Source organism: Toxorhynchites rutilus, chromosome 2 (genome assembly GCF_029784135.1).
Source record: "Toxorhynchites rutilus septentrionalis strain SRP chromosome 2, ASM2978413v1, whole genome shotgun sequence".
Lineage (NCBI taxonomy): Eukaryota > Metazoa > Arthropoda > Insecta > Diptera > Culicidae > Toxorhynchites > Toxorhynchites rutilus.
This window is the reverse complement of record NC_073745.1, coordinates 199,126,639-199,150,694: the sequence shown is the minus strand read 5'-3', so window position 1 is coordinate 199,150,694 and position 24,056 is coordinate 199,126,639. Positions and strand designations below refer to the sequence as shown.

General features: G+C 39.3%; 1 protein-coding gene across 1 annotated transcript in view; it reads left to right on the top strand.

Moving 5' to 3' along the window:
* The window catches only part of LOC129767730 (uncharacterized), a 428,772-nt gene extending 408,149 nt beyond the window's left edge, over positions 1-20,623 (top strand). Inside the window, exon 7 of the mRNA XM_055768886.1 lies at positions 6,935-20,623. Within this exon, the coding sequence (XP_055624861.1) occupies positions 6,935-6,951 (17 nt within the window). The 3' untranslated portion in view covers positions 6,952-20,623. The remainder of the gene's footprint in view (positions 1-6,934) is intronic.
* Positions 20,624-24,056: the final 3,433 nt, after the last annotated feature.

Sequence of the window (24,056 nt, the reverse complement as noted above, 5' to 3'; positions counted from 1 at the left end):
AGCGCGTCGAATGATGTGTGTACACAACTAAAGCTTGCACAAAAAAATGGACAATGTTCGGATGGCGATAAAAAAAAACTATAAAAGATCATTTAATGCGGCAAAACCCCCATAAAACACAACATCGGGCTTCGGAACAACATCTATCTTCAAGCAGTTCATCTCCTTCAGTGACTACTTTGTAATGGGCGGTTTCCAGGTGCGGCTAAAACACCACATCCTCATCCGGATGATATTTTTGGCCGAAGGAGACAACTTCCGGCAGGCACTTTGTGCTGTAAATTTCCCCGTTCGTCGCTAGTCCCGAATGGAGAAGATCGGCTTTGAAATCCCGTTTTCGCTGATTGGTAGTCACAGGAGCACCTTCTTGGGGAACTTGATGTGTGAGTTATACTTCACTTCGGAACTTATCTGTTTGGTGAGGGATGTGAAGGGCTGTGTCTGGCCCGTTGCTCCGGCATCCCGACCCGAAGCCAAGAACAAGGTAGCCACCTCCGTGTTCTGCTTCTGTAATTAAGAAGTTATGAATTTAAGAAAAAAAGTCATTTGTGGGAAAAAGAGAAAAAATGATTTTCGGAATGGAGATGGCCACCCTAATAAAAAATACGGATCTAATAATTTGCGATAATGGACAAAACTACTCATTTTCGCGAAAATCTAAGAACCACTTTATCGGTTTGACATGGAACGGCTGTACACTGCGTTTCATTACTATAGAACCACCTCATTTTTCTGAGTTTCCAGAGATTTGTAAGAAGTAGGTTGAATTGAAGTATATAGTGTAAAATACAATAACTATCTTCATTGTTGTGTTCAAGCGCGAAACATTCAAAAAACTCAAATTCCAGTGTTTCATAACTATAGAACCAAATGGAAAAACACTCACTACTTAACACAATTAATGTCAATTTCACATGAAATACAATAAATTTCTAATTCGTGGGTCATGTTTAGTTCTCAATAAGTTCAAATAACCCATTCGGGGTGGTTTCGACCAAGCTGGGCCTTGTTGTAGTGTGTATCACGTTCTACGCAGAGGATCCTGGTTGTTTAAGCTCTTCAAATCACTCATACTGCTTGTAAGCTGCATCTACCATTCGCACGATCCCTCCTCATAAGTTATTGATAGGGGTTTGATTTGGTCAACAAGCAGATCATTCCAGAATCTGAAGTCCCTATTCATTAAACCATGTCATGTCCTTCTTGATTTTATGAATTAATGCCAAATTACAGTGTTTTTGATACAAGAGCAGGAACTGATTCTAAAGTACTTCTTTGCACTCCTGACTGTTCATTCGTGTTGATGGTAAACTATCTGAACCAGCCCTTTTCAAGAAAATTCTAGCCAAACCATAAAAAGCCCATTTCCAAATCTGTGGGTCCAAAAACTAATGTGGAAGCTAATCCCATGGGTTTCACTATTTCAGGAGAACTTCTCTGATAAAAAAAATTCAACTTGAATAGATTTTCTACATACTTGAAGGACTTACGGAACGTGTTCCGTAATTTTCCAACTCGTAACTTTGCAGAAGGCAGTTTGAGGGTTTGTGGAAAATATTTTCAAAAAGGCCTGGTTCAGATAACTTTTCGTCTACACGAATGCACAGTCAGAAATGCAATGAAGTACTTCAGTATCATTTACTTCTGTTTTTGCAGCAAAAACGCCGTGATAATTGGGCAATTTGGCATCCATTCATAAAATCCGGAAAGCCACGGCATGGTTTAATGAATAGAGGCTTCCGATTCTGGACTGGCCAGCTTGTTTACCAGATCAAAACTTAATCAAGAACTCATGATGAGTGATCGTATGAATAGTAGGTGCAGCTTACAAGCAGTATGAAGCAGTATGCAGTCGAAGAGCTTAAACAAGCAGTATCATCCGCGTAGAACGAGATACACTCTACAACATGGCCCAGCTTGGTCGAAACCACTCCGAATGGGTCATTTGGTCTGATTAAGAACTAAAGGTGACCTAAGAAACAGAAACTAATTGTAATTCATGTGAAATTGACGTTAATTTTTCAAAGGAGTGAGAGTTTCCCCATCTGGTTCTATAGTTATGAAACACCATAATTTTAGTTGTTTGAATGTTTCGCGTCTGAACACAGTAATGCCAGTGCCAAATGTCCAGTCTTATGATCAAAGATAGTTATTGTATTCTACACTATATACTTCAATTAAACCAACTTCTTACATATCTCTGGAAGCTCAGAAGCATGGGGTGGTTTTATAGTTATGAAACGCAGTGTATTATAGATACCGGAACGGGCGTACCCGACGGACTCAAAGTACTTGACGATGTCTAAGTTCTTCGCAATAGGATGGAACTCCCAATACGCACAAACCATGGAGCGCAGTTGCTTTACTCTTTTCGCCATAACTTCCGCGGTTCAACAGATAGTGCTGTGCTTTGATGTTGCACAGGTGGTTCATTACCAGGTATCAAGGTGAACGCATGAAAAATTGGTAAAATTTGTCCATTATTTTAATGCAAGCGTTATCTATAACTATAAGTTTCGCCTGTTTTGACATAGGACTATGTCTGATTTCTATATAGGGGGGTAACTCTACAAAAAAATTTAACGATTTATTAAGAGTTTTCAAACGCATATTACTCAAAATGGTTATTGCGACATATGTTGTGTTATATATCATTAGACAGGAAATTTATCCAGATTCCAGAGACAATGAAAAACTCAATTTAAATGCAATTACTACACACAATCACAGTCCTATGTCAAGATCCCGTCCGTGCCCCTAGGCTCAGACCCATCAACTTTTTTTTTCCTTTTCGGTTTACACGTTGAGCCCCGGGTTGATTCCTGTCGACTGACACTGAATTTTCCGTCTGTTTCGTGCCGATCTCATTGGACCAACCGTGAACTTTACGTTTGAGGAGCGTCGGCACTGAGAACGACAGTAAACTAGAAAATGATTTATAGACAAGCCCGCTATTCGTTCGCATAGCCCGGGCCTGTCGGAAAGTTCAGTATGGACTACCTAGTTTGATCGGGACTTAACGTTTTAATGTGCATGTCCATAGAACGAAGTTTACCGTCCTTTCTTTACCGTGAGCTTTTTCGTTCTATGTTGGGAATGCAGCAACACCAGCGTCTGCGTTAGTTAGCATTCTATTACAGCTGCGGGGATTTCATCTACGTAGCGTCTAGTGTGGGAAGAACTTTTCTTTCGCTCACTTCATTTGGAAGTCGCTCATAAGACGACGCCGGCCACGTGCTTACAGTCATCAGGAGAAGGGAAGTAATGTTAGTATGACATTCGCCGCCCGAAGGCCAGAAGGGTCGCGTCTATAGCTTGGTTCCCTAGCGTTTATCAAGGAAGGGATAGTTGTTAGTAGGGAGAGGTAAGAATCAGGATTCGCTCTGGTGAGTTATGTGATTAGGAGTTTATTCATTTTTTTCTTTCCATAATAACCATGGATAACAGCTATTACAACCATCCTCCTTGGGGGCTTTGGACTCTCTACTCTGGTTCTCAATTGATCCAGGTTCTTTTTCGGACAATCTACTATAGAGATCCATTATTCGCAGGAGGAGTTGGAGCTACATTCGAGTGACACTGTACACAAAAAGTGATAAAGTGAATCGAGGTACTACAGTATTGACGTAAATTCTGAAATGAGACAATAGAACAATAGAAATGAGACAATAGACAATAGAACGCACGAAAGAAATCAAATACTTAGGAGTTATCATTGATGACAATTTGACTTTTATATCTCATATTAAAAATGTTATCAAGAAGATTGCCAAAAAGCATGGCGTTTTGTGTCGTTTGAAGAAAGAGTTGAATAGTATAATTAAGTTATATAAATCATCGATCTCACCACATATAGACTTCTGCTCGTCGATCCCGTTCTTTGCAAAACATACACAATTAACGAGGTTGCAGCGTTTACAAAATAAGGTCAAAAAAGGGCCTATATTTTGATATTGGACTCGCTACAGTGGCTATCTGTGAAGAAAAGAATTTATTACCTGACAATGGTGTTCGTCTTCAAAATTTTAAAAGGTATTTGTGTGATCGAATTGAAAGAGGAAGTGATGTTCATAGATACAATACTAGAAACGCGGATGATGCAAGAACACCTAATTTCCTATATTCAGTAGGACGCAGAACCCGTTGTTATACACCCAAACTAGCGTTGGCAGAAAACATTTCATCTTTGGCAGAAATGATGCCATTTAGTGTGCTGGAGAGCCAACATAACGTTTTCCGAATGAAATAAAAACAAACGAAGTCAGAGTCGCATAAATGTTTACTCCTGCGATTTGAAAATATTCGATAAAAAGTGGAAGGAAGAGATGCCAGATGATATTAAAAAAAAAGTCTGTAAAAACATGTTAATGTCTGTTAAAAATGTGGAAAAGTCTGTAAAAGTGTGCAGATCTATAGAAATTTCTTTTAACGTTAATTTTCACATATTCATTAATACTTTGTACATCGCGTTGCACGTAAGATTGTATTTTGTATATATATATACAGCCATTCCATGCCAAACCAATATAGTGGTTCTCAGATCTTCGTCAAAAGTGATAATTTTGTTCTTTATCGCAAAACATTAAACTCGTATTTTTTTATTTTTTTCATTAGGGTGCCCATTTATATTTTAGGGTGATCCAAAAAATCATGTTTTCCACTTTTTCCCAAAATGACTTTTTTTTAAAATTTATAACTCAACTAAATCGGTTAAGTGGAACCGATTTAGTTGATCGACATATCAAATTCAAGCCAATGAGCTTTAATTGAGAAATATTGAACTTGCAGATAATATCGATCCTATTTTCGCTATTATTTAGTGTAGTCGTTTTTTAATTTATTCATGGCTTTGGACTAGGGGGCGCTTTTTTTTCTATATTTTTTCTTGAAAGCTGAGAATTTTTATATAAAATATCTCGATATCAGAGATGCTATTTTTTTCGTTTTTGAAATATAATTTTTCAAAACTAATCGATGGTTCGAAAACAATTTTTCCCACTTCCCACTACAAAAAGTCATAACTTTTGAACTATTGGACCGATTCCTATCATCGACATATCAAATTGAAGCTTACGAGTTATTTTTCTATGAAAAGATTTTACTTTTGCGAAAAAATAGAAATTTTCTATTTTTGTAATTATTGATTCAGTTAGTTTTTCATAGTTTTCTCGGTTAAAGATAGGAGCGCTATATTTTTTTATATTTTTCATGGAAAGCTGAGGATTATTTACCTAACATATCTCGATATCAGAGATGCTATAATTATCGTTTTTAAGTTATAACTTTGTAAATTTAACATGTTTTAAGTCTTCGTTGAATATTCATATGTGACTAAACTAAACCTATGCTACTAGAATCCAAACTTCCCGCAAGTGTGATATTTTTTCAAATTTTGCTTATTGGCTTCCATTTAATATATCGATCATCTAAATCGGTTCAGTAGTTAAAATGTTATGATTTTTTGCAGAATGTTATTTTTGGACAAAGGGGGAAAATGATTTTTCGAACCACCGGTTAACTTTGAAAAATCATATCTAAAAAACGAAAAAAATAGCATCTCTGATATCGATATATGTTATGTAAAAAACCCTCAGCTTTCAAGAAAAAATATAAAAAATATAGCACCCTCTAGTCCGAAGTCATAAAAAAATGAAAATACGACTACAATCAATAATTACTAAAATATAATTATTTTTTTTCGCAAGTTAAATATTTTTTAATAAAAGGCTAGGTCATTAGTTTCAATTTTATATGTCGATCATCTAAATCAGTTCAGTGATTCAAAAGTTATTAAATTTCATTTGTCATTTTTGGGAATAAGTGGAAAAAATTGATTTTTCGGACCACTTAATAACATATGTGTTGTAAGTGTGTTTAAATGTTTCAACGATCTACACATACATACATACACATACATACGCGTTGTTAATTTTTTTAAAAAGCAGTATTTCTTCGTTGATATATTGGACATCCACCAAGGCTTGCGGTCTTGTCGTTGATGAAATTTATAAGAAAATGCAGTGTATATTTTCCATCCGCCATGCAAGGCTATACAAGTCTTAGATCACCACACGGCCATGAACCATGTCTGTGGTAACAATATCGAACAGTAACCCATATTTCGTTATAAGCAGACCCGAGAGCGAATGTAAGTTGTTGAAAATAGAATGAAATTTTTTATTCGATGTTGTTTAAATACTTAGAAGACATAGTCCTGACCCTAACTTAACTATTTTTCAATAAATCTCCTTGCATTTCAGCAAAACAATCTTATCTAGAACAGAAAAAAATTATCAGAGACAATTTTCGTTCAAGATTTTTCCTTACCTGCAGAGAATGCAATTTTTCATTGATTGTGAATAACCGTATCCTCTTTTTCGTCTGCAATGCAAATTAAATCTGTTCTTGGATTTTCTAAATGACCGTTGCGTGAATGTTGAACTGTCTGAAAAAATGAAACCCAACGGAGTAGTTCAAAAGCAAGAATTCGGCCTAATAGGTTCAACCTTTCGCCGAGAAAGTTATTCTATGGAATAGTAGTATTATACATTTCACTTCAAATCATACAAAAAAATATTCCTAAATAGCAGAAACACTGCTTTCATTTCCAAAATCTCAACAAAAACGCCCCATCCCACCAACATTTTATCATCCGAACTAAGAAACAGAACACCCTGTTTATACGTTCATTCATTTCTAAGGGAAACATATCCATTATCAATTCCTCTCATCTTTATTCATTTGTGAGGCGCGCAGAACAGGTAAAAAAGATAGGGGGAGTAAAGCGAGAAAACAGCTGTAATCAGAGAAAAACGATTTCGTTATATTTGGATGAAAGGTGGCTCAAGTTACCTATTTAAAATAGAACCTAATTAAAATGTATGATAGTCTACATTTTCTGTTTTTTTTTTCTCCTCTCCATCTTTCTTTTCAGGGACCTTGCGTCACTAGAAGGTTAAGATCAAAAGGGAGAAAAAGAGTGGTTCTTCAAGCATCACTATCAGCGAATGGAAATGAAATGCAACATTCTCGCCATCATCATCACCAACCTTCTCGCTTTACCCTGCGGCGGGGGAGTATGAAATTACAGTCATGGATTCGAGAGCGATTCCCGGGAAACTCGGATGATCATCTCGACTGAACTGAGCTATGCTACACTTTTATTTGCAAATGCCAAACAACGTGGATTTCGAGCGCTTCGAGTAATCCGAATTTGTAGTTATTTATTAAGTTCAGAGGGTTAAGAGTTGGGGGGGGGAAGGATAGTAGTATTCAGCGGAATCTCATGCCGATGTAGCATTTGTATACTGTGGTTCTGTCATGATTGCAAAATGCTCCACTGCAATCGCATCATGAGCTCTGTAAGTATTCCGTGCTATGAATTTCTTTTGCCTCAATTAAATTGTTCTCATCGGAATCGAATTGTTCGTATATGGAAGGGAGGAACACAACAAAATTGACGTTGATTTTCGTTTCCATTTATTGTGCTGCGAAGTTATCCAGCAGGAAACCAATTCAGATGTACCAGGTAGCATAATTCAAGCCGGATTCACATATGTGTGAATGTGTGGATGCGGACGTAAACAAGGAAGAAGTTTTCCACTGAATTTTTTCCAGGAGATTTACGTTACGAAAACGATGGATAGGAAAGCACAACTCGTATAAGCTTGCATAACAATTCATCTGGATATGATGTGGCGAAAGAAGTAGTTTTGAAAACAATTTCAAACATCTCAGGATTTTATTTTGTTGGGTTGGATAAATATGAATTACCTATGAAAATTAAAATCAATTGTTTAAAGATATGTTTGTCACGCAAACAAATCGACAACCTGGGAATGTTCTATGCTTTGTTTATGGACTCAAACAGGATTCATATTTTTCAATAAAATGCGCATATAATTCAGACATTATACACATTTGTGTAATCTGTGTTATTGTTGACTAGAGTTCTAAGAAATATTTTTTCTTATGCATCTTATACAATCCCTGCGACTCGATTAGCCATGGGAACCTGATGCGGATTTTATTCCCATGATCTAAGGCTACTCCAATGCAAAATATATGGACGCCCCTATTTTGTGAAGTACAGACAAAAGTCAATTCGAAGAAGGAAAGTGACCGTAAAACCGACCGTGAATTTGTCGAGCTTTGTTTTGGACATTAAACAGGTTCTCGTTGGTATTTCGTGACAATATCTCGCTGCATAATGTCTACTGCCAGCCATTACCTGCTATTTTCATCTTTTTGGCTGCATTTTTCAAGTCGGAAAACGACAAGTAACTTTAAACTATCCAATAATTGTCCCAAGCGTAACTAAATTGTCACTGTATTTTTATGGAAATGTAGTTTATTGTGATAGAATGATCAAAAATTAATTATTCAAAATGTTGCTCATTGTTTGCCATATTTTTCCGATCTTTCTGTTAGATCTCGAAAAAAGTTACGATTAAAGTCTTCGAGTCATAACATGTTTGATAACATGAAGCCGAGCGTTGTCAAACGGTGAGATCACATTTTCGTGCCTCTGCTCGTATTGTGACAGTTTACGCCTAAATGGCTACTGTGTAATATAGGGTTGGGAAAAAGGAATTTCGTATTTCTGATCGAAGTTTGACGCTTTATTTAACATACTTAAAATTATCCAATTTAAGTCAAATATGCGCCGTTTTGTTCGCAAACTTATGCCATTTAGAAGGCAACTTAATTATCTCCCCTTATAAAACCCCCCCCTTTTTATTTGCAAAAAACTCAGACAGACAGTTTTCGCAAGCCTCTTTTGAGGTCAACTTAGTATCACCAAGAGCGTTTTGCATGGACCGGAAGAGATGATAATCACTTGGAGCCAGGTCCGGACTATACGGTGGGTGCAATAGGACATCCCATCCGAGCTCCCGTAGCGTCTGACAGGTCATCAAAGATGTGTGAGGCCGAGCGTTGTCCTGGTGGAAAACAACACCAATCCTATTGATAATTTCTGGCCGCTTCTGGTCAATCGCCTGCTTCAAACGGTCAAGCGGCTCACAGTAGAGAACCGAGTTGAGGGTCTGGCCATAGTTGAGCAGCTCATAGTATAGCTCATAGCTTCCAATCGCACCAAACACACAGCAAAACCTTCCTGGCCGTCAATCCGGGCTTGGCGATGGTTTGGACCGGCTCACCGCGCTTCGACCACGACTTTTTTCGCTTTAGGTTGTCGTACGTGATCCACTTTTCATCACCAGTCACCATATTCTTCAAAAATGGGTTGAGTTCGTTCCGTTTCAGCAGTGCATCGCAGGCGTTGATTCGGTCTGAAAGATTTTTTTGCGTCAACTCATGTGGCACCCATACATCCAGCTTTTTTTGGAACCCAATCTTCTGCAAATGGTTCCAAACGGTTTTATGGTCTATACCCAGTTCCTGGCCAATCGAGCGAGTACTCAAATGTCGGTCTACTTGGATGATTTCAACGATTTTATCGGTTTCCACGACGAATGGCCTACCAGTACGGGGTGTATCTTCGACAGCCACTACACCAGAACGAAATCGATCAGTCCAACGCTGTGCTGTGCGAATCGTTACAGTATCGGGTCCATAAACTACACGGAAGCATATGCTTGTTATTGATCCAAAAACTTGTTCCAATAGCTCAAAAGTTACCTCGAAAGCAAGCTATAGAAATCTCAAAATTCTGTATATAAGCGGGTGTCAACTAGGAAATCCACTGAGGTTGCAACATGTTATCGCTGCTGTGACGAAGCTAACTTCGTTCATCAATAAAGTACTGATGAATGATGTCACCAATGATGTCTGTTTGTACAAACGAAGGGCACTGGTGCGCCGTGTTCGTTCAAGCCTCCCCCTAAATGGAGTCCACCGAAGACTATTGCACCTTCAGATTATTTTAGGTTCTGCTTCAGGTTCAGGTCCCTGCAAAATTCTCTCAAGAGTAAAAACTTCGACTCTATTTACAGCATAGAAAATACCGTGAACAGTTTTCGATGTAAAAGCAAACATATTCTGAGAGGATAGATAGACGAGAAAGATGGCAAATGATTGTGAAACAAAACTGTGCATTTATCTGTCTATAAAAATGATGCTTTTGTGTCGGTCTTACCGCGAAAGGAGGCAAAATTTCAAAACAAAGCTGTGTGTGATAAAAGTGATATGTAGAAAAATAGTCGAATTCGCCACCATGCAGATCTCTTTTCCCGTCTTTTTAAAATCGAAAACAAGCTTTCGGAACACTCTAAGTCATAGAGTCATATGAGAGTGAAAAAAGTTTGCTGTCTGTTTTCAAAATAATGATTTTTTCCTCTAAGAACGGCGAATGTATATGTGAATGAATGAGAAATTAACACAAACTCATATTCGTTGCCCTCCAACGACTTCTTCGCGTATTGGGCGGAGGCCAAGTCCGGACAAAACACCTCATCCTCGTATTTTTGAACGAATGAAAAATCTCCCCGTTCATCAGAGGTTTCGAACGGAAGAAGAGCGGTTTTGGCATCCCTTTCTCGCTGGTGATTAGCCACGAAAGCACCTTTTTTGGGAACTTGATTTGAGAGATGTACTTCACGTCGGAACTTACCTCTTTGGGAGGGGACGTGAAGTAGCTGGTTCCCTGCCAGTCGTTGCCATCCTGAGAACACCTGAGAACGTTTACGTTGGTATCGATGCAGAAGGAGCTGAAAAAGGATTGAATGCAGCTAGAAAGCTGACCTTCAAACCGATTTCTCGTGACTTCTATATTGAACGCGTGAAACAGATTTCAAAGCGATTTGATTTCACCGATCCGGTTATCAAAACTGCGGCCTTGATAAACCCTCAAAATTTCGTAAAGCTACCAAACCTTAATGATTTGATGTGCCAATTTCCTCATTTCGTTGCAGCAGGTAATAAAGAAGGCTTGGATAACGAATTCAGGCTACTCAAGACGAATCTTATGGGGCAAACATTGAGTGACTCGGATATAACTTGGTCCCAGCTGTTGGATGTCAAAAGGCGTGATGAGAAATTTTTGTAACCATTGCTAAGGTCATTTTTAAGATACTTTTTGATAACATTCATCAGCGTGTGTTGATCGAATATTTTCGCTTCACAATGCCAACAAAACAAAGTCCGGAAATCGTCCCACAATTATAGACTCTATTTTGAAGGCGAAGAACTATGTATCGGCTCAAGGAGGAGCTTCAAGGATGAAATTGACGAAAAATTTGAAGGCAAAGTTGAACAAAACCATGTATAAACATCATACAGTTCAGAGGATTATGAGTAAAGTTTTTTATGATTTATTTTGTTGTATTGATACCATTTTAACAACCCATAAATACGAAAAACAAATTTATAATGAAAATAAACTTTTGTTTTCATTTTTTCCCTTATTTTTTAGATACAGATTTTTTTGTTGGAAATACAGATTGTTCAGAAAATTTTACAGAAATAAATGTGGCAACCCGGGATAGGGCTGTCAAATTTTGTTTGAAAACTCATAGGTTACTATGATTGACGATGCACAAGTGGCTTATTACCAGGTGTTAAGGTGAACGCATGAAAATTGGTAAAATTTGTCAATTTTTTTAATGCACGCGTTTGTACCAGCTGCAATTCTAGTAACATGTGACAGCGATTTGTGAAATATTTCAAGCAATACAGTAAAAATGTTGTATCCTGAATTTACGTAAGTCGGCTTCATCGACGAACTACGAGAAGTACACCCAAACTAGTGTTGGCAGAAAACATTTCACCTTCGGCAAAAATAATGTGCAAATAATGAGCTGTTTCAAAAGCTTTGAAATGTTTGTATGTGTGGGAGCAGGTATCTCTTTTTTCATTTTTCATCTCTTTTGGGATTATACCAAAAAAAAGTCCATACGATGACAACGGGGACCGAACCAAGGCCAGATGGAATGCAAGCCTGTTAAGCATAACCACGTTATTCACATAGCTACTGTTGTTGTTGACAGAGCTCGGCATAGTCATAGTCAACTGAGGATAGTCAGCTGACTAACCGACTGACTATATCCGTAGTCAGTTAGTAATGGCTTTTAGCTTCTTCACGCATTTTCTCCGCGTTTAGTCGCTATCTCCCTCTACCGACTCGACTATATCATTTCATTCTTCCCGGTCAAATTGTCCTCATTGCATTTTGAAGTGACTTCCCCCAAAACGAATTCGTTCCTCTCTCTTTTTCCCATGTATATTTATGCATGCATCGATGTTTGAGTTCACCGTGGTTTGACAAACGCTACAGGTGAGCGAGATTTTTTTGTATCGTACACGAAAATTACTCACACGTATAAAATAGCGTGCTGTGTGTACGCTATTTTGCACGCCTAAAGGGTGTGTCACATCAAATTGCATCACGGAAAAAATGCTGTAGAAATTTAATTTTTAGGAATTATATCTTCAGCTTTCGCTTATAATCAGATAAGAGTGTATAGATCACGTTGGCCATGCTTCACTGTCAATTTTTCATAAATTTGGAAAAATGTCGTCGAACGAAAAAGAGCGTCGTGAATTAATCCTGTGCACTCATTTCGAGAATCCGGAGTTGTCACATCGGGACATCGGTAAGATGCTGGGAATCGTCCAATCCACGGTCAGCAGAGTACTAAAACGATACTTCGAGAACCTAACCATCGACCGGATGGTGAAGAACGGCAAAAATGCATGCTCCGTCAGTGAAAAAGATCACAAGCGCGTAGTTAAGCAGTTTAGACGTGATCCGAGAAGTTCGGTCCGGGATGTCGCCAATAAGCTGAATTTGTCAAGTTCATTCGTCCAGCGGACCAAGCAGCGGGAGGGCCTGCGTACATACATAGTTCAGAAGGCTCCTAACCGCGACGAAAGGCAAAACATGGTGGGGAAGACGCGAGCCCGGAAGCTGTACACCGAAATGCTGACGAAGCCGCATTGCCTGGTAATGGACGACGAAACCTACGTCAAAGCGGACTTTCGTCAGCTGCCGGGCCTGTTGTTCTTCTCCGCAGAGGACAAATTCAGCGTTCCGGAGGAGATTCGCAAGCAGAAACTATCCAAGTTTGCCAAAAAGTACATGGCAAGCGATCTGCTCTTGCGGAAAGCGGAGCGCCCCCTTCGTGATGACCGGCACGGTAAACGGGCAGGTTTACCTTAAAGAGTGCCTACAGAAGCGCTTACTACCACTATTGAAGCAGCACGAGGGTCCGACCATCTTCTGACCGGATCTCGCTTCGTGCCACTATTCAAAGGACGTGTTGGAGTGGTACGAAGCCAACGGGGTCACCTTCGTGCCAAAGGAAATGAACCCGCCCAACGCGCTGGAGCTTCGCCCAATAGAGAAATATTGGGCGATTATGAAGCAGGCCCTCCGGAAGAACCCAAAAGTTGTCAAATCGGAGGCGGACTTCAAGAGAAAATGGATTTCTGTTCAAAAAAAAACTGCAACCTGACGTTGTACAGAACTTTATGGACGGGGTAAAGAGGAAGGTGCGAGCATACGGGCTTGGGCTCGAAGTATGAATAAAAAGAAAATGCCAATTAATAGTTTTTATTTTACTGTCTAAAATTTTCAAAAGGATCGGTTTACTGGGTGAATTTCTACAGCGTTTTTTCCGTGATGCAATTTGATGTGACACACCCTTTAATACTAACGCGAGGACCTTTATAGCATACTTGATAAATGTCTAAGATCGTTGGTTTGAATTCACGATGGGTAGAAAATAAACGGTCCATTGATGGTGTAACTACTTTTTTGCATCAGGAATCAAGTTTTCGTTCCTCTTTATATGGACGTAAAATAAGACTGCATACGCGGGTACAAAATAAGTGTAAGGGGGAAATGGAAATGTGGATTGAAGTCAGTTGAATGAAGAGGCAGATTTGTATTCATTAGCCGAGTCAGTTAAAATAACCACTGACTGGACTAGTTCACCTAGTCAACGCTAGTCAATTCATTTTCTAGTCAAGTCATTTTTTTGTTGGCGGCGACTGCCGAAGCAGTTCTAGTCGAAGCGGAGCTACTGGGATTAAAGTCGGTCTTCATTTTTCACCTTCGAAGATTTCGGGCCCTGGTTGTTGTGTAAATGCGTGCCAATATTACACCTCATTATGATGTTAGGAAGTGTTTTCTAAGAGAAAAAAGAAGAGCATAAACGAGAATTTATATCTTTCTTGGTCTGGGCCGTGTATTTGGCAAACTATACGAAAAGCTTTCATTTGTGCTTACTTGCAATGTGTCTCTTATTTCGCTCGCTCATATTAACCTTATATTGCTCTAGGATGTATATATAATACAAATGATATACAAGTATTGGGGAGTAGCGCATTTTACGTTAATTTTAGGCTCATTTAATGTAATAAATCGGGATGCCAAAACATGTGCTAAAAATTAATTTTGGGTATAGTGGTGGTATATTATATACTCTGTTCAACCTCAATAAATTCCATAGAAACGCATGTCATAAGTCATGGAACTGAGTTTCCCAAAGGCTTTTCACTGTATTTCGAAGCTGCGAAACGAACTGTTCAATCCAGCAAATGTTCTTTCCGGTTCTTTCCCACTACTTGCTTTCCTTCCTTGTACGAATAGTCGAGTTGTTTTGCTAAAATATCAGCCAAAAAAGGAGAACAGAACCCTCTAGAACTCTAAGTAGTCCTTCACTTTGAGGCTTCTAGCTGCACGAAATCCTGCCCATACAATCATCAAAGTAAGGAATTGAAAAGACAATGATAATTACAATACAAAATGAACGAAATTGAGAGATTGAAATTTATTTGAGCCTACAATAACTGGACTTCAAACCAACACTTGATGAAGTGTCTCCAGAGAAACGTTTAACTTCAAAGACTGCTGTATTTGTATCCATGATTTCGAAGCATTCGAAGCAGTTCATTCCCCGCTTATTTCGATTGAAGAGCTTTGATTTATGTGGTGTTTTTATTTATTTATAATGATACTACATCCCATTGAGAGATTAGATCTTCTTCACAATTTTTCGCCAATAGTCCCGATCCATGGCTGCAGTTCTCCAACTCCCGGCTGCACCGATTCTTGCCAAGTCCTGCTCCACCTGGTCCAACCACCTCGCTCGCTGGGCTCCTCTCCTTCTTGTTCCTACCGGATTCGATGCGAACACCATCTTTGCAGGGCTGCTGTCCGGCAATCTTGCAACATGCCCTGCCCATCGCACTCGTCCAGCCTTGGCGACTTTCTGAATGATGGGTTCGCCGTAGAGTTGCGCCAGTTCGTGGTTCATTCTCCTTCTCCATATTCCGCTTTCCTGTACACCACCGTATATTGTTCTGAGCACTCGGCGTTCGAAAACTCCAAGCGCTTGTGAGTCCTCTTCAAGCATCGTCCATGCTTCGTGCCCATAGAGAACAACCGGTCGAATTAGGGATTTGTACATGGTACACTTCGTACGGGGTCGGAGTTTGTTGGACCTCAAGGATTTGCGGAGCCCATAGTAGGCACGACTTCCATTGACAATGCGTCTTCGAATTTCACGGCTGTTGTTGTTGTCAGTTGTTATCAACGAGCCAAGGTAGACAAATTCCTCTACCACCTTGAGCTCGTCGCCGTCGATCACAACACTACTACCAAGAAGAACTCTGTTGCGATTAGTCCCTCCAGCTAGCATGTATTTAGCCTTAGACGCATTGATCCCAAGCCCAATCAGCCCTGCTTCGTGTTTCAGTCGGGTATACAAGTCGGCTACCGTCGCATGTGTTCTTCCGATTTTGTCCACGTCGTCGGCGAAGCAGATAAACTGACTAGACTTGTTGAAAATCGTGCCCCGCATGTTGAAGCCCGCTCTCCGCATAACACCTTCCAGCGCCACGTTGAAGAGCAGACAGGAGATTCCATCGCCTTGTCGAAGTCCCCTGTGAGTCTCAAATGATTCCGACAGCTCACCTGAGATCCGCACACTGCACCGCACACCGTTCATCGTTGCCTGAATCAGTTTCGGGGAAAGCCGTGTTCGTCCATGATCCTCCATAGCTGTCGTCGGTCGATTGTATCATATGCGGCCTTGGAGTCGATGAAGATGTGGTGTGTAGGGACCTGATACTCGCGGCACTTTTGGAGGATCTGCCGCAGTGTAAAAGTGTCGTCGAGCAACCGGGCATGAATCCGGCCTGATAACTTCCCACAAATCTACTTACTATTGGCGATAGGCGGCGGAAGAGGATCTGAGACAAAATTTTGTAGGCACCATTCAGGATTGTGATGGCACGATAGTTCCCACAATCCAACTTGTCGCCTTTTTTATAGATGGGGCAGATTTCCCCGTCCTTCCACTCCTCCGGTAGCTGTTCTGTGTCCCAGATCCTGACTATCAACCGGTGCATACACTCTACAACTTTTCTCGGACCTCCCTTGAAGAGCTCCGCTACGAGGCCATCCTTACCAGCTGCTTTGTGGTTCTTGAGCTGATTAATGGCCTCCTTAACTTCACCCATCGTCGGGGGTGGTACGTCGTCGTTGTTCATTGCACCGGTGTAGTCCTCCTCAACGCCGTCTAGGTCTCCTGTCTGCGCGCTGTTCAGGTGTTCATCGTAGTGCTGCCTCCACCTTTCGATCACCTCGCGTTCGTTCGTCAAGATGCCACCTTCCTTGTTTCTGCACATTTCGGCCCGCGGCACAAAGCCTTTGTGCGAGGCGTTTAGTTTCTTGAAGAACTTCCGCGATTCTCGAGAACGATAAAGCAGCTCCATCTCCTCACACTCTTTCTCTTCCAGGCGACGCTTTTTTTCCCGAGAGAGATGTGTTTGCTGCCTTCGTTTCAGTCTGTATCGTTCTACGTTTTGTCGAGTCGCTCGTTGCAGCATGGCTGCGCGTGCTGCATCCTTCTCGTTCAGAAGCGCTCGGCACTCGTCGTCAAACCATTCGTTCCGTTGTCCTCGTTGTTCATACCCGATGACGGTCTCTGCTGTGCTGCTAATTGCTGATTTTAAGGAGTTCCGACCTGAGCGTTCAAATCACCGAGGACGATTTTGATGTCGTGTTTTGGGCAGCGATCGTATTCACGCTCTAGCTGCGCGTAGAATTCTTCTTTATCGTCATCGGTGCTAGCTAGATGGGGGCTGTGGACGTTGATAATGCTGATATTGAAGAAGTGGCCTCTCATCCTCAATCTGCACATTCTTTCATTGATCGGCCACCAACCAATCACCCGTTTTTGCATCTCCCCCATCACGATGAAAGCTGTACCCAGCTCGTGTGTGTTGCCGCAGCTCTGATAGATGGTATATCCACCATGGAACGATCGCACCATCGAACCTTTCCAGCACACCTCCTGCAGCGCTACGATGTTGAAATTGCGGGCTCTCAATATTTCCGAAAGAATTCGGGTACTCGCAAGAAAATTGAGAGACTTGCAGTTCCATGTTCCGAGTTTCCAATCTCTAGTCCGTGTTCTTTGCGTAGGTCTAGTCCGATTGTCCTGTCTCGAATTTCTTTGTGAATTTTCCTGTGCGTTTTATTTTTACGGATGGCTTGCAGGGCCTGCACCATCCGTAAAACCTGATTTATGTGTTGTCCTTTTAGTTTATCTGTGTCCCTCTGAATTTATCAAATAGATGCGTACTATTTGATGGAATCGACCACCTCGACGAGCGATTTTCTCTGAATCTAACTATTTCATAGTGGAATGCCCCATTTTTCATTACTCTTTCCCATAAGCATTCTCTTTTTCTCTTGCGAACTTCTTTTTCAATAAACCTAAAGCGATGAAAAAAGCGAAAACATTTGTTTACGCCGCGCACATGCACCCACACATATGAAAATCATTGTTGGCTATCACCAATACAAACACATCTAATTATGAATTGTAATCATCTTCGTCTCACGTGACAGATGACAGGAAAAACTCAACCGGGCATTTGATCGCTGATTGATGAAAATTGATCAAAACGAACCCTATTAGAAGGGTGCGGCTGTTTTTTTATGTACACAGTTCAATATAATTCGGATAAACTCTTGTCTGCCATAGCTAGTTCAGTGCATCCGAGGTATCTAGAAACTCTCACGCTCTTCGTTGTTCCAGTAGAACAAGTGTCACTGTGTCACCTTTGCCGCATCCATAACTTACAGTTGAATATAAAACGATGACAAGACAGAGTATGATGCCACCGAGCTACCGCAAGCAGAACGCCAGAATTTTCTCTTATAAAATCATGAATACATTACTGAACACACGCAAAATGAAACTCAAAAGCAAATCACAAAACTTTCGCAGCAAACAATGTAATATTGATGTGATGTAAGAAGCAAACCATAGTAAACTACTCAAAGAAAAAATCTGGCTGGTTCCAGTCTTTGGCCCTATTCAGAGAAGAGTAAGATCACAGAAATATTGTGTGAGTATTTACAAAATCTTTAGAATCAACAGAAAAATAGCTCGTGAATTTCTGCTGTAAATTGAACAAAAAGAATTTAAAAAATCATATAAAAAGTCTCTGAAAACACCCTCTGTTTTTCAAGCAGCATCGCTAGGGCTACTGAATCGATTTATTTATTCTAGAAATATGGCCTTGTTTCAAACTCGAAAGTAGATAGTACTAATTTTATTTATATATGATTACGTGAAACCATTCTCTAGCATTAAAGAACCAATCTCAACATTATACACCCCTATTCCGTACTAATTAAAGGTAACAAAATATAAATAAGCCGACACAAAGTATGATAAACAAAACCACATTATTATGGTGCACTAACTATACACCTACGAACATATAAGACATTTTTTGGAAGACTCTTTAACCCCAAACTTCCTCCCCTCCTTTGGAGATGTCCCTTTGCACAAAAATGGTCCCCCACTATATTGAGGTAACCTTCTAGCCCTAAGAAACAAAGCAGAATCGTTTGTAAATCTAGAAATTCATCTGATAAACTCACTTCTAACTACAAAACCCGCGTAAATAAGGTAACAATACCAAACACAGAGCGAGGGCGTAGAAAACTCGAATTAAACTTGCTCAAAGTTCAAATAGCAAATTTGACTTTCTCTCTATAGAAAAAGCTGAAATGAATAGGTGAAAAAAATCGATCACACGTTCCCATTGAAAACAAAAATCCCGAAAATTTATGTCGTATATCGATAGGACGATAGAATAAACAATAGAAAATGAACAGGAAATAAATTTGAAACGTAAAACAAAATCAAATAAAGTGAAAAAACAGCGCTGAAGCAAACTAAACAAAAATCAAAACTTACGGAAGACAAGAGTAAAAGAAACGCGCAAACAACAAAACGTAATGTGCGTCACAAACCATTCGAAGCGGGGAACGTTCATTTTCACATATTTTTGAGGTTTTATTCCGAGTAGCGCGAGAGCGGGAAACGTTTTTTCGAAATGTTTTACGATATATGTTTAGAGTTAATGCATCTGTGTGGAGGCAACCCAACGTGAACCATACACAAAATGTGGCAATTTTTATTGCCACAGGTGAGGTGAGTACCCTTGGCAGAAGTTAGATTTTATTTAGACTAGATCAATTTTCAAACCAAACAAAACAGCGTGTAGGGCATTTACCCAGTAAGCAAATATAAACAAAAACCCAACAAAAGTGTGTATCGATGTAAGTGACTTGCGGAGGCAAAAGCACTAATGGTAAATTAATCTGGTAATATTGACAAAACAAATAAAACTAGCTGAATAAAAAAAACTAAAAAATAACTCAAATACAGCAAAAACAAATAGTTGTGGATGTAATGGAAATAACAAACAGAAAATCGATTCTGACCCGATAGACATAATGAAAATGTATCAAAAACAACCCATGAAACACTACATAACACTAAATGAACAAGAAGAAAAAAAGACTTTCGACATTATTCTTACGATACGTATTTTAGGGAGGCGGCGGGAAAAGGGGATAACCAAAACAAGCAACAATTTTTCGCTAACATAAAGTTTGCGTAGGAAGCGAAATATAAAAGCGAATATACTTTACAATCATCTCTCAAATGATCACATTGACAACTATTCTTGCTATGAAATTTTCCAAGCAAACTATATACAACAAATCTTTATACTGAAAGCAAAATATTCGGCAATGAGCTAAAACCCAACCCAACACTAAGGTAACTAATTCAAAACAGAAACAAAAGCGAAACAAAAAAGAACGTTTACAATAACATGATGGAGGGAAAATAATAGGGAACTAAAACCAGATAAATAAGACAAACAGAAAATCTATATCAGAGAGAAGCGTATTGCACTTGCCAGCCGGTCTGGCGCGTTCGTTGTTGGTGTCGTGTTGGCAAACTGTTTGCTGTCCTTCTGGTATAATATATCCATGATGAAAAAAAAATAATCGGAAATGGACACTATTCGCCAAAAAAAAAACGACCGGCGAACAAAGGAAGGAACCCAACGAATGCAACAAGAGTAAATGCAAAGCACGGATAGTGACTTCTGATGTGAAACGAGAAAATATCAAAATGTAAGCAAATATGACGAAAACCCGGCAAAATATTATTAATAAATGGCAGAAAACTAAATGTTATAGTTGGTAAGTAAACAACAACAACAACAACAAAAATCATTCAAAAACAACAGTGTGTGTAAGACGATTCTGTTATCAAAAAGTAACTGTTAATGTAACTAATATCAAATAATATAAATGAAATAAAAAATCCGAAATTGATTCCGGCTGAGTGTGAACTTGGATGCAATAAAGTATTAAAAATCAAGGAGATTTTTGTTTGTGGGGACTGTAAGGAGAATATCACAATTCCTTCATATGCAGAGCAGTGCTTATTGATTTTGTATTGATGACACTTTTTGCCACTTATGTACCAAACGGCATTTCTTCGAGATATTATAACACCGAGTGTTTTGTAAAGATAAATGGTGAGACACTTGATCGCGTTAGAGAGATAACGTATCTTGGTGTTACTATAGATGACAAACTGCTTTTTAAGTCTCACATAGATAATGTCATCAAAAAAATTGCAAAAAAATACAGTATCATATGCCGTTTTAGGAATGAGTTGACTATTTCGAGTAAGATTCAATTATATAAATCAATAATATCGCCACACATAGACTTCTGTTCATCCATTCTTTTCCTTGCTAACGAAACACAAATGTTGAGGTTACAACGTTTACAAAGTAAAGTAATGCGTTTGATCTTGCGTTGTAATAGATACACTTCCTCAGCTCTCATGCTAAACACGCTTCAATGGCTATCTGTGAAGCAAAGAATTGTATATTTGACCATGGTGTTCGTTTTCAAAATAATAAATGGATTGCTGCCTCGATATTTGTGTGATCGAATTAAAGAGGAAGTGATATTCATCGATATAATACCAGAAACGCTGACGAAGTACGAACACCAAACTTCTTAATTAGAGTATCACAGAACTCTCTATTTTTTAAAGGTGTTACTTATTTCAATTCGATGCCTAGACACATTAAAAGAGCAACCACATTAGCAGATTTTAAACGGCAGTGTATTTCACATGTCAAAAATATAATTTAAATGTTAAGATTGTAAGTGACGAAGTTGTTTTTAACGAATTGTGTATGTGTATACGTATATGAAAGAAGTAACTGCCATCTTCGTCTCAATGATAATGAAGGATTATTTTGTATATGTTTATAGAAATTAAAAGAAAAAAAGAAAATAGAAAGTAGTCTACATAAGTTTGAGCACGCGCGCGTTAGTGCAGCCATGAGAAATCTGAATTGTGATAGCGATTAGAACTTAGTAGAGTTTGTTTTCATTGTGGCAGTGGATATATAAGTGGATAAATGTTGTCGAGTAAAGAAGGCCCACGAGCGATTTCTGGAGGATCAAGCAGACAACCGTCAGAATGAATGGATAGGCTACAACCTGAAATTCATTCAACGGGTCAAATTTTTGATTAAACTGGAGATTAGAACAGTTAATCTGACAAATTTGGCAGTCAGCTTACAGCGAACTCAGAAAATGCTATGGGATAGCTTGACGGGACAGCAAGCGTTTCTTCTTGTGACTTGGCTAAACTTTTTACAAGCATGTCCAAAGAAACTTCTGAATAGACGAAGCTTAGTGAAATATCGGTATCACAAAGAGGTGATTTCATATTTGTAGGTTGAATCAGTTCATTTTGACGTAGGACTACGTCTTTCATTTCTATACCGGGGTGTAAAATCAAAGTTTCGAGAACGAAAGCGTTACGCTGGAAACCGAGATTTTGAGCGTTAATAGCTCTTAAACAACTGAACGAAATGGTATGATAAACACTTCATTTGAAAGATAAAATGTCTACGCGTCATATACTTGTTACTTTTTCATCCAAAAACTTGTTTCAATAGTCTTAAAATTGCTTTCAAAAAAGGCTATTGAAATCAAAAATCGGTATATAAGCGAGCGCCGCTCGTAAACCCACTCAGTTATGATTGAACAGCGATTGGAGCATGTTGTCGCTGTTGTTGTGAAGCTAATTTCGTTTATCATGAAAGCGCTGATGAACGGTGTCACCAAGAGCCTGTTTGTGCACCTAAGGCCAAAAGGGAATCCATCAGGAGGAGAGTGATGCCACGGTTCCGCTTGAAACATCGGAGCAGCCACCACACACACACACATACACGCGCGGAATTCTCGTTGCTATCATCGTTGCTGAAAAATAATCTGCCAGTTCCCCTGGGAATTGAAAAATACATTCATGCGAAATAGTTTATTTTAATGTTTTCTATCCATATAACACTGCAACCAAATACATTTGGTTTTGTTATTTTTCAATCAATCGCAATTAACAGGAAAGCTTCTGAATATTTTTTTCCCCATCAGTTGAAATTTTCGTATCCAATATTGGATGCATAACATGAAAAACGGAAAATGTTTCACATCGCGAAAATCAAGTCATTTTCGAGCGATTATTTGCTTTCTACTCATATAATGCTGCGACCAAATACATTTCGTTTTTGATTTTTTCAATCAAGTGCGATCAACGTAAGACCACGTATTTCGGCAATTTATTAGAGGTGCAATGAATCTTTAGGAATTCCCGCTCTACGCGCACTGACAAACAATGTTTACTCAACAATTTCTCAAACTAGAAACGGGTGTTGTGAGAAAGGATTAGCGAACGCGAAAACAACAAACGGGAGAAAGAAACGTTTGGAGGTTGAAGGAAATTGGCAGAAAACTTCTTCATTCTATCATTCAAATGTGATTAATACCACATCGTTTTGCCAGAAAGAGATTATTAATGCTCAAAGGAGGAATCGAGTCCTCCGAGGAAATTACCCAGCGCAAATTAGAGTCGACTATCGATTGCGGCATTCGTACACAAATAATTTTATAATGCAGTTTCACCAAAGTGATTTCTTCGATATGGGGATATATTCACTACATCATGTCATGTATTTCATATTCTTCATTAAGTAATCCATATCCATGGCACCTACCGGTAACGAATTATTATCGAAACCACGATTTTCGCTAAATGCTCCTTTCAGTTCGGCCTGTAAAAAACTTTTCTGTACTCTAATCCATCAAATTTGGAGCCCTGAAAAGGGCCGTTGATTATATGCTAAGCTAATATAGCACGCTCTCCTCGGATACGATGGGCCAGCTGGATGTCCTTGGGCATGATGTGACGCGTTTTGCATGGATAGCACACAAATTGGTATCTTCGAATAAGCCTCCTGCAGCGTCATAGCCGCGGAACTTTGGAAGCGCAAGTCGGTTTTGAAGTCCTGAGCAATTCCACGAACCAAATGCTGCAAAGGTAGCTTGCGGATCAGCAATTCGGTCGACTTCCGATAGCGATGAATTTCACGCAAAGTTCCCGGTCGATAGCGATGTGGCTTCTCCACCTATCCTGCTACTGGTGCGCTTATCCGAGCTGACTTCGTGTGCCTTACCACCGAATGACTAACGAGCTGTCTGCGAAAGACTAACGAGCTCGAGTCCTCACGGTGCGAGAGTAGAGTAAGAAATGGACGAAAGCAAAGGAAGCGTCATTTTATAAACCATAAAAATATAGAATCTGAATCCCACCCTTATTATATTCGTGAGTATACAGTAAGCTTATACAATAAAGAGGGTGGGGTTTACATTCGATTCTTTTATGTTTTATAAAATGACA